We start from the raw sequence: 12,064 nt of genomic DNA, 5'->3' as shown, positions 1-12,064 counted from the left end.
TTGATTTGACTTCAATTTCTCTTATGTTTTCAATTTGCATTTTGGTAGTTAATAAAAATAAAACTATTTGATTTTTTTTATGTTTAATAAAGTATTCTTAATTTCCAGCGGTTTTAACAGATGGCTGATCACTATCTAACGTGTATACGCACCTTAAAGTGAGTCCGTCAGCACAAAATTACTGTTCAAACCAAACACTGGTTTTGGTGCATCTTTGGCATGCCCAAACAGTTTAGGACTAATGGAAGGGCAAGTGTACTCAGCACTGCTCTGTATTTGATCAAGCACCAGGGTGCTTGGGTACTCACGGTGCTTGGCCGAGTATCGCACGTGCTTGGATGTGTTGTCCGTGAAAAACAAGCACAAGGCACAGGCTTGCTTCATTGCGTGATGTGAATGCTTCTCGCTGGGGGTTAAAACAACGTTACCAGATGTAGGGTGTCCAAATAAAAAGAAAAGAAAAAACCCACCCTCTTTCTCCTGGAAATGCTCTGGACATGGCTGGCTGTATGTTGGCGGAGAGCTGAACTGCCCAATCATTGACTTCCATTATACTCGTTATTTCAGTTGAGCCCTTTCAGAGCGTTTGACCTGCTCGGCTCAAGTAACGAGCACCCCAGCATTTTAGTGCTTGCCCTTCACTATTTAGAACACCTTCCCTCTTACGTGTTTTCCATATTTCTCCGCCCTCCTTTAGGTCCCGTAAAGCCAGAGTTGTCAATCACACAAGAAGAGAGTGGAGGTAGCGGTAAAACAATTAGGTGGTAAGGTGGACTGAACTGTTTTTACCAAGCCAAGGGTACACCGAGCTTATGAGCTTGATGTGAAGAGTCATTTTCTGCTGGCAAATCCTCTTTAAGAGATATAGGAGGGATGGAATTCAACTTCACGGGCAATGAAACTCTTGGTGACCAGTGGATCATAATCACAAAAAGTATTACTTAGAGGACATAAATTTAATTTCCCTGGCACTGTTTCTTTAATAATTCATATGTTCTTTTGTAAATAAAAGAACCTTTTGGAACATCTGCAATTTTCCATGTGGCTACAGATTGTTATTATAGAGGGGGTCTGGTTTATTAAAACCACTTCTAAATTTGTTTGTATTGAGAATGCTGCTTTGTTTCCCCGGTTATTACTTGACAATGAGGCCATGAGTTTGACAAATGATTGTACAGTTAAAATGCCTGGCTGTTCCTGGAAGTGTTCAGCCTTGTTTTCCTCTGCTATACCAGAAATCACGTCTACGATTATCAAGTTCATTAATACAGCAGTCATAAATTCATTCAACTTGCGCAATCCTGAGCTGCAAGTACATGTTACTTATTAAGGGCCAGATTTCAACACAATGTGTCTCCCTATTTTTAGCCCTTTAAAACAGTTGAGAACAATCAGATGGTCTTGAGTGAAGCGGAGGTGGACAATGATCGCAGTGGGCCCCTGTACAAGTAGTGTGGGAGCCCACTCCCTTCAATGCCAGAAAAACAACAGGAAAAAAATATTGCTCATGTATACAATAAAAACAAATGACAGTCAATTACAGTGAATATGGTACATGAGCTCCACTAACTCACAGGACAAATGCGACTCTCAAGCCACTCACAAAGATGACACATGCTAGACATGCTCCTCTCACACATAGGACACATACCAAACACCAGAAGAAGAATGGGTCTGATTGCTGCGCTGCCATAGTCAGGGCCGCCACTAGGAATTTCAGGCCCCATACTGGCAACAATTCTGAGCCCCCTTGAAACTACGCTCAGGCTCCACCCCAGCTCCACCTCTCAAACCTTCCACACTCTCACCGCCATGCTTGGAAAAACATGTGTGTGTGTACTATGTAATATATATAAATAGATATATATAATATATATATATATATATATCTATATGTATATCTATATATATTACAGAGAGAGCGAGATAGCAAGAAAACAAAATGAAAATAATATATATATATATACGCACACACACAGTCATGGCCAATAGTGTTAGCACCATTGAAGTTGTTCCAGAGAATGAAGTATTTCCCTCAGAAAATTAATACTACACCCTCTACACTGCCCTCCTACATATTATCTCACCAACACTGTCCCATGTATAATGTCCCCCCAAACATACTGCCTCTCTCTTATGCCACTCCTGGTGCAAAAAGTTAAGCAGTTCTTCTTTGTTTGATGGCTTGTGAATTTCAATTTTCCTCTTGATTACATTCCAATTCTCAATGGGGTTCAGGTATTGGGCTGGCTATGACAGGGTTTTGATGTGGTGGTCCTTCATCCACACATTGATTGACCTAGCTGTGTGGCGTGGTGCATTGTCCTGCTGGAAAAAAACAGTCCTTAGAGTTGGGGAACATTGCCTGAACAGAAGGAAGCAACTGTTTTTCCAGGATAACCTTGTATGCGGCTTGATTCATACGTCCTTCGCAAAGTTTAATCTGCCTAATTCCAGCCTTGCTGAAGCATTCCCAATCTTCCACCGTATCCAATTCAAACTTCTAACACTGACCTACAAAGCTGTGCATAATCTTTCCCCTCCGTACATCTCCGAACTACTCTCCCACTACACTCCAACACGTCACCTCCGGTCCTCCCAAGATCTCCTCCTCTCCTCCTCTCTCATTCGCTCCTCACGCAACCGACTCCAAGACTTCTCCCGAGCATCCCCAGTCTCCTGGAACTCGCTGCCTCAACACGTCAGACTATCCCCTACCCTTGCAAACTTCAAACGGAACCTGAAAACTCATCTGTTCAGAAATGCCTACAATCTACAATGAACTCGCTGCCGCCCGACCACCGTGCGAAGCTGCCGCCCGACCACCGTGCGGAGCTGCCGCCCGACCACCGTGCGGAGCCGCCGCCTGACCTACACCCCACCTATTGTCTCCTCCCCATAATCCTATAGAATGTAAGCCCGCAAGGGTAGGGCCCTCTTCCCTCTGTACTAGTCTGTCTACTGTAACTTGTATACGTATTTTGTATGTAACCCCCTTCTCATGTACAGCACCATGGAATTAATGGTGCTCTATAAATAAATAATAATAATAATAATAATAATCATCACCGATCCTTCACCAAATTTCACAGTGGGTGCAAGACACTGTGGCTTATACGCCTCTCCAGGTCTCCGTCTAACCATTAGACGACCAGGTTTTGGGCAAAGCTGAAAATTAGACTCATCAGAGAAGATTACCTTACTCCAGTCCTCTATGGTCCAATCCTTATGGTCTTTGGCAACCTTCAGCCTAGCTCTCCTTTGCTTTTCATTGACGAAAGGCTTTTTTCTAGCGTTACATGACTTGAGCACTTCACTCCAGCTGCCATTTGCCATTCCTTTTGTAGGTCACTTGATGTCATACTGCAGTTACTAAGGGACATTCGAATAAGATGACGGTCATCCCGGTCAGTGGAGAGTCGCTTTCACCCCTCTGTACTCTGGTTGGAATTCAACTGACACTGGAATGGAATGGCTGTCAGACATGTAGAGAAGCTGATTTTTATAAAAATGTGCAGTGGTCTCTTAATTTTTTCCAGAGCTGTATATATCCACCTCCTGGTATCTACCACCTGGGCACATTATGGTATATATGCCCCATCCTAGTTTTTGTCCCCTTCTTTGTATATATGTCCCCTTCCAGGGCCCCTCCTGGTGTGTGTGTGTGTGTGTGTGTGTGTGTGTGTGTGTGTGTGTGTGTGTGTGTGTGTGTGTGTGTGTGTAATATAATATATATATATCTCCCCCTCCTGGGCACTTTCTGGTATAATGTCGTCTCATCCCGTTTTTTGTCCCATGCTTGGTATATGCTTGGTATATATGTCCTCCTTCTTGTATACATTCCCTTCCAGGGCCTCTCCTTTTATATTTGTCTGCCGCAAAAAGAAAAAAAAAACATTTTTCTCACATTCTCCAGCTCCCACGGTGCACAGTGTATATGTAGTGGCTGAAGCGACACTGCTGGGCCCTCCTTCTTCGTCTGGGGCTCGGTGAAGAGAGGGGCCCCGCCGGGGCTTAATAAAGCTAAGTACGGTAATTATCCCGGGCACGGCTGGGCCTTCCATCTTCATCAGGCCCGGTACACCAGTCACGTATTGCCCTGATGGCGGTCCTGGCCGTAGTCAGAGAAACACATTAGACATACTCGTCTCACACAGTAGGACACACTAACTATGCTCATCTCACACACAGAACACATTAGACATTCTCCTCAGAGAGGAAGAACGACTAGACATGCTCCTCTCACACAGGAGGACACACTAGACATGCTCCTCTCACACAAAAACCACACACTAAACATTAGTGATGTGTCGGTCACAACTGATCTGACACAAGGAGCTGGCTCCCTACTGAGAATGACGAATGCCGGCACACTAGTAAGAGCCACTAAATTCTCTTAATGGTTCTCACGGGGCGTAGAATTCAGGCATACAGCAGATGAAACTCCGTCCACCTGAACAAAAGCCGCCCACTCAACAATTTAGTTCAGTTGCAATTTGACGGGGTTTCAGCCGCATTAACATCAGCTTAAATGTGTGTTCACCTAATTAAGTACCGTCTTGATCTCATGATGCCAAAATGTGAAGAGCATGATGAGGAGGACCATTTAATACCAATTCTAATTGAACCTAGAAATGCACTGGGCGATTCATGGATTACACACCTGTTGTGAATTTTGCCATTAAGCTCCTAAGGCTATGTGTCCACGGGAGAATGTAGCTGCGGATTTTTCTGCATCAAAATCCGCAGTTTTCCCGCAAAATCCGCACCTTTTCAAAGGTGCGGATTTACCGCGGAATAGCCGCGGATTTGATGCAGATTTTGGTGCAGATTTTTTTTTTTTCCCAATTTTAAAGCCAAAATCCGGATGAAAATCCGCAACAATAATTGACATGTTGCAGATTTTTCCGGATCAAAATCCGCACGAAATCCGCTGCGGAAAAATCCGCAGCGTGGGCACAGCATTTCCAAAATGCCATAGAAATGGCTGGGAAGTGCCTGAGCTGCAGATTTTCGGGAAATCCGCGGCTTTTCCGCGAGAAATCCGCAGCAAAATCCGCGCATTTTCCGCAGCGTGGGCACATAGCCTTATTAGTGAGCAGCAAGTTGTGCAAAAAGTATTGATACATTGAACATTTGGACATGTGCATTCAAAAGATTAGAGGTCACATTAAATTTACCTGAAAAGGTTAGAGTACATTTTAAGATCATCCTGAAATTTCACCCGAAAACCAAATATCCCTAACTTTTTGTGAGTAGTGCATTTACATATGCTGTGCGTCAGCACACTACAATTAATGAATACATGAATTCCACTGTTGCTGCAAATGTAAAATAAATAAATAAAAAAAAAATAGTGAGTTACTTAGTTGTCTATAGCTTTCTATATATCTCCCTTGTATGGAGAGAAGTATGTGGTGCTAATGTAACTGCTGGATGTGTTTCAGATGAAGAGGAAGCCCTCAATCTTATTATGAAGGACCTAGCTGCTCTGGGGAGATGTGGAGGATTACTGGACAGTAATCGCAACAAAAATAGCAAGCAGGTAATTTTTTACTCATGTTTACTTTTAATCTCAACTGTAATTTGAGGGCAAGTCATTGATAAAGTGGTCAAGTTTCATGGCAACATGTTATGTAACCTTGTTTTGTTAATTGGTAGTAAAAGATACTGTGAAACCAGTCTCTGGGATTTTGACTTAGCTGTGTTCTATACATGTGTCATGGATGAAAATCATGAACAACCTAAGCTAGGTGTTACGGGGTTGGTAATTTAGAGGGAGGATAGTACATACAATGCTAAGCGCAAGCCGAGGTCCACCGTGCTATGTATGGAATATAGCTGATAAGAGCCCAGAGAGCTGGACGTTCAACTACGGACTTAAGTATAATTAGGTTCAAATTAACTTGCCACGAATGGTAAGTGTTATTTGTACACTCACACTACACGAACAACCGTTGGGTTGAAAGACTACCGCGGTTGAAACAATGCGCCAATAAACAAACAGAAGTATGGATGCAGCAGAGTCACACCATGCAAACTGCGCAGTAGCACAAGGTGCAAATTATAAGATTCAGACCAACGGATTGCTTAACCAGCGCTGCCGTCTAATAAAGTAAAGGTAGGGGTAGCAGTAGACTTAACCTGCGCCGCTATACTGGAATAGCTAAAGCAGGCTCAGGAACGACAGTGGCTTTCCCAGCACTGTCACCGCCACTAGGATTGCAGGTATCCATACGCTAGATTGCACAGACACCGGCTATTTTTCTAGGTAGTGATTAGTGAGAGACCTACTTAAGAGATGCTTTCGCCATAAGGCAAGTAAAGACTGAGCGCCGTCCGGCGTCGGTGGTATCCCTTTATAACCTAAGCACCGCCTAGTCTCAGCTAACACCCAGTCAGCGTAGCTGATGTCTAATGGCCAATCCACATCATCGGAGAAGCTGACGTCAGATGGCCAATCCGCAGATGCCACGTCACGCGTATGCACATTGGCCAAAGAGTCAGACTTAAGAAAAGACTTGGCCCGCGCATGCGCACTTCCCCATTTTCCAGTAACACAGCAGAGGATTGGGCCAACTACTGAGACCAGCGTCGACGCGGAGCAGCACCCGAAGAATGGGGCAATGGCAGAGAGACAGGAGGCACCCTGACTCTGACCCGAGAGGGAAGATGCCTCCCGTGTATAGCTGTAACACTAGATAATTAATAGGCTTTCCATAAGGGTCTGACTTCTGAGCCCCCCACCAATCAGCACCATACCCATGCACAATTAGCTAAGCCTCAAACCTTCAAATTTGTCCTTCCTGCAAGTGAGAGTCTGAGATTATTGCAGGAGATTAAAAGGAACCTGTCAGGTCCTCTGGGCACGCAGAAAATATGGTAAGTATGCCCCCCTTCCCTGGTAAATGTCCCATATCCTGTTATATATGTCCCCTAGCCTGTTCTAATGTACCCCATCCTGATATATATGTTCTCCATCCTGCCCCCTCTTGGTATATATGTCCCCTTCCTGGTATACATGTCTTTGTTTTTTTTTTCTTGTCAGAGACAGAACATTCTACTAACCCAGCGCACAGTTGCCGGCAGTTTTCAGCGTCTTTGGTATAGTGATTTATGAGTCACTGTCATGCGCCGCCCTCAATCACGGGGATACTGATGTTAGCTGCCGACCACTGTTTGACTGGTGTTTTGTATTGCAGTGCAGGGACATGACGTGTCTCTGCAATGGGATGCATTTCATCTGGATGTGCGCCCTTGAACACACATCCAGCTGAAGTAGACCCTGTGTTGGAATTTCAATGTTGAGTGCATATATAGTTTTTATTACACTTTTTTTTATTAGGAAAAAACAAAAGCTTTAATAAGAAATTGAATCGCTCAGTTTAGTTGCAAACTTGCAAAAGTGACACATGTAGTATTATTAAGAATAGAGAAGTTTGATGTTTGGATCCAGACTATCATAGCTTTACAATGGAAAAAAAAAGGGAAATTCGTAGAAATCAGAAGAACATTTTACCCTTTACATTGCAACTTCGGTTCATTTAGTTTTCAGTATGAGGAAATTCCATATAAAAGATCTTCAATGTTCACATTGGTATTTAAGTGATCTCTAAATTCCAGTGTACAATCTTTATTAACTCTTTGATAGCTCCTTTTATCACCCAACGTGTGTAAAGTGAACATTGCCTTTTACCATTAAAAAAAGATAAATAAAAAAAGAAAAGTGTGCTTGTTGATGAGAAATTATTCACCTTCACTGAGTGTCATTTCCACATAAAAATACAGCTGGATACTTACTGATATGATTCTCTAGTTCAATAACATAGTTATTAACTTTTCTACGGAGAAGAAAACACCGGAAAGATGTCATCTTGTCTGGGGACAAGGAGAAGAGGAAACGCTTTCTTGTTTTGATTAAGTGAAAAGCTTTGCTGAACCTTAACCCAAAACAAAAACATCGGGTCTGCCGGCAATGAGGAGGAATTCAGGAGGTTGAGAGGAAAGAGAAAGCTCCAAAACAATCGAAAATAACAAAATATCATTTTTATTGACTTTATTTTTGTATTATACCGCTAACAACATCATGTTTTCCTGAGAGTTCTGGCCAAAATCTGAACTTGGATAAGGAACTTGAAACAGGAAAGTAGCATGTTTTTTAATGTTCTCAGCATTTACTAAGGTATCCCAACTCTAAAAATATTAATATCTATACATAGCGGGGCGATCATTTAGAGAACTCTTCGTTCCTTTGGAATAAGTGACAACCCTTAAAGGGAACATTCAATCACCAGGATTTTAGTATATAACTTAAAGCCACTGCTATACTGGCACTATCAGGTTGATTTTCTACATACCTGTAGTGGTCAGCTCAGATTTTTAGGTTTTGAAGCCAAAGAAAGTAAAGTTTATAAAATCAGCAGCTTCTTGAGTGACAGCAGCTGAAGAGCAGATAATATCTGGGGGAGGGGTATTCATAGTTATCCCCTCTCCCTGTTAGAATTGGCATAAGTATTCCACAATGAATTCACTTTTTCACTAGCAGGACCTGTGTGAGGTCATACCCATGTGACCTGAAGGGGCGGGACCACAGCCAACAAAGCTGATACCACGAAGCAACATTTTTCTGTTGACTGAGGCCCTGCCCCTTCTGGTCACATGGGTGTGACCTCAGCACAGGTCCTGCTAGTGAAAAAGTGAATTGATTGTATAATACTTATGCTAATTCTAACAGGGGAGGGGATAACTATGAATTCCCCCTAGCTATTATCTGATCCTCAGCTGCTGTCACTCAACAAGCAGATAATTTTATACACTTTACTTTCTTGGATTAAATACCTATACATCCGAGCTGTCCACTAAAGGTATGTATAGAATCAGCCTGATAGTGCCAGTATAGCACTGGCTTTAGGTTATATACAAAAATCCTGGTGATTGGTGCGCTTTAATAACAATAAGTGTATCTACTATTAGTTTTATCATATTTTTAGTAATCGTTTTTTCATGACTTCGGCACCAGATGTGATGTCTTAAAACACAGGTCTGCAAGGGTAAAATTGTTTGAAAAGTAAGAGGAGGTTTTTAATATACTTTCAATTCCTGAACTCCGTAAAAATATTGAAAAAAATCCCAAAACGCACAGTTTTGTCTCCTAAACACTGACTCCATAGGCTTTTTCTTGCACCATACTTTGACACCTTTGCGTGACATTTGGTGGATGATTTTGGTGTCATTAGATTGGTTAGCAATTAATGGACATTGTGATTGGCTGCTGTGGACAGAGAAGGTGTTCTTAATCCAGCTTCCAAAGAGTGTGGTGGTGGCCACAGCATCCAATCATATCAGATCTTTAAAGGGAACCTGTCACCAGGTTTTCCCTTATGAGCTGCGGCCACCACCAGTGAGCCCTTATATGCAGCATTCCAGAATACTGTATATAGGAACCCAGGCCACTCTGTATAATGTAAAAAAGTGCTTTATTATACTCACCTAGGGGGTAGTCCGGTCCGATGGGTATCACTACTCTTGGTCCGAGCGTTCTTCCATTGCCGTTCTCCTGCCCAGCCCTGTGTGCAAGACGTGTCCTGCATCATTCGCATAGAGGCCTTTATTACGCTCCTGCACATGCGCATTTTGACCTGCACGGCTGAGGGCAGAACAAAGTATTGTAATGCCCAGGTGCGAGAAAAGGGCAAAGACTGCCCACACATACGCACTACAATACTTTCTGTCCTCAGCCGGGCAGATCAAAGTGCGCATGTGCAGGAGCTCTTTTTGCTACAGTAAATATTTTTATTGTTCATCTCGCTTGTACACAATTTCACACTCATTATGTGCAAAATCCATACATGATGGTTAAAAATCGAAGTTTTGTTTTTTTGTTAAATCCGGGCATAAGAAAACATAAGTCAGTCATTGGATTTGAAAAAATGTAAAAAAAACAAACCTCAAATTTTGCATATCTGTGAAATTAGAGGGCTTTTCCATCCTTTTTTTCTCCCAAAACCGAAGAACTGACCAGAGAGATGTGATGATTAAAATGGATTGTGTCAGCACAAAATGACTGTGCTACTTAGGCAGAGGCACTCTGGGCAAAACGTTCAATGCACCTTCCTACTTGTTTGTTTTCCTTCTCTGGCTCCTATAAAACCAGAGCTGGCAACCAAGGTAGAGGCTAGAAATAGATGGAAAGCAAGTAGATAGTAATGTGTACTGAACTGTTTTCTAGCATTTTATCTTCTCTATTTGGGTTATTTTCATAGTCCCTGGGCAATTCTTAGCCCTCTTGTTTGCTAGCACTGCAGTTATTTTTTTGGAGAGTTCTATACAGTTTCTTGCCACTCACTGCCTTCGTCAACGGGGGGACTAATAGCGAGGAATAGCGGGCCCCATAGCTGCAGCATTCACTGCCTCCATAATATGGACGTTATTCCCTCTATATAAAGCAGAACGTACATAATACCTTTGAGGCTTTATTCACACAATCATATTTTCAGTCCAAGTGCGGTTTATGGAAAAAAAAAACTGTCAGCACTGGTACCGATATCACAGCATACACCAGCTTCTTACATATTTCAAATGAGATATGCCTATTCAACGTTATGGATGCGCAAAAATAGATCAGATCAATTAAGAATCAACCATATAGTTCCTAATTTTATAAAGCACTACTCCAGCGTTGTTTTTTTTCAGTGCTGAAGTGGTGCTTTATATCTAAGTCCCCTGTCCTCTGCCTTATACTCATCCTCTGGCATCTTCATCCATTTTTAGCATTGTGCTACTTTGTCTCCAGCAGCTTGTGACTGTGTTTCATGGAGCGTGCCGGAGGTCACAACTCAATACAAGTCTATGGGAGCCTCGTTCTGGCCTTTCTCAGGCTCTCATAGACTTGTATTGTGAGTTTGTGACGTAACATCTGACTTGTGGCCATTCAGAAGTACCATAACTGTCACAAAATGTTGCCACGGGACCGGAGTGACCTTGAAAAAAGGTGAAAAAGCTGAAGGGTGAGTTTAAAGGGAACCGGTCACCAGTTTTTGGGCCTATAAGCTGCGGCCACCACTACTGGGCTCTTATATACAGCATTCTAACATGCTGTATATAAGAATCCAGGCCGCTGTGTAGAACATAAAAATCACTTTATAATACTCACCTAGAAGGTCGCTCTGGTGCACAACAGTTGGATGGGTGGCGCCGTTCTCCAGATGCGGCGCTTACACTTTCGGCCATCTTGGTCTTCTTTATTCTGAAGCTGCAGTGCATGACGCGTCTACGTCATACACATGCGCCGGCATTGAGGTCCTGCGCAGGCGCACTTTGATCTGCCCTGCTCAGGGCAGATCAAAGTATTGTAGTGTGCTGTATATAAGAGCCCAGTGGTGGTGGTCGCAGCTTATAGGCCCAAAAACTGGTGACAGGTTCCCTTTAAGATTGCGTGCAGGGGATTTAAAGAAACCTACAAGGGGTGAAGAAAAACCCCCTGGAGTGGTGCTTTGAGTACAATGCTATTATTAACATAGTAAACTGTTTTTGGAGTACTGATGTCATAAGGACAATAATTCCGATGAAAAATCTGCTATTTTTTTTCTGGGTGAAAAACTGATGTATTTTTACACGCTGGAGTAATTATCCTCAGAGGGAGTGATTTGAGATACAGTTGCCGCCAGCACAATTTGCTTACACATGCTTGTCGCACCAGGTGATCTTTTGTGGTGCACAGAGCGCTTGCTTTACTTTTGGTACTTGTCGACAGTAATGGACCCTGCTGAATAATAATCTGTAATCTGTAAAAGATGTTATCCATACAGCAATGAAACATTCAAGATGTGATGGAGGCTGCAAGCATATAATTGGAAGCAGGGACGGGGCATAGCATCGGCACGTGTGTCACTTGTTTGCATGTGTTGTCTGTCAGTAACCTGGCAACTGCAGCACATCCCGCGTCCTGCAGCCAGTTAGTAAGAAAGACCTCTGTCTCGTGTTTCAGCGGAAATTTCTTTATTATGGATATTACGCAAGTAAATCCAGATGTTGGAGAACAAAAAAAGCCTGTGGGCTTCAATAA

At 42.8% G+C, this 12,064-nt stretch overlaps 1 protein-coding gene across 2 annotated transcripts in view; it reads left to right on the top strand.

The window, feature by feature from the left end:
- LOC142243456 (mitogen-activated protein kinase kinase kinase 3-like) overlaps nucleotides 1–12,064 on the top strand; it is a 173,107-nt gene that overhangs the window by 89,589 nt on the left and 71,454 nt on the right. For both annotated transcript variants that reach the window (XR_012724376.1, XM_075315399.1), the window contains exon 3: nucleotides 5,448–5,545. Coding sequence is in view for 1 of the 2 variants with exons in the window: in XM_075315399.1 (XP_075171514.1) it covers nucleotides 5,448–5,545 (98 nt within the window). In the remaining variant the exon portion in view is untranslated. The remainder of the gene's footprint in view (nucleotides 1–5,447; nucleotides 5,546–12,064) is intronic.

This window comes from Anomaloglossus baeobatrachus, chromosome 6 (genome assembly GCF_048569485.1).
Source record: "Anomaloglossus baeobatrachus isolate aAnoBae1 chromosome 6, aAnoBae1.hap1, whole genome shotgun sequence".
In the NCBI taxonomy this organism is placed as follows: domain Eukaryota; kingdom Metazoa; phylum Chordata; class Amphibia; order Anura; family Aromobatidae; genus Anomaloglossus; species Anomaloglossus baeobatrachus.
The sequence above is the reverse complement of the archived record's forward strand: the minus strand, read 5'-3'. Positions and strand labels throughout refer to the sequence as shown.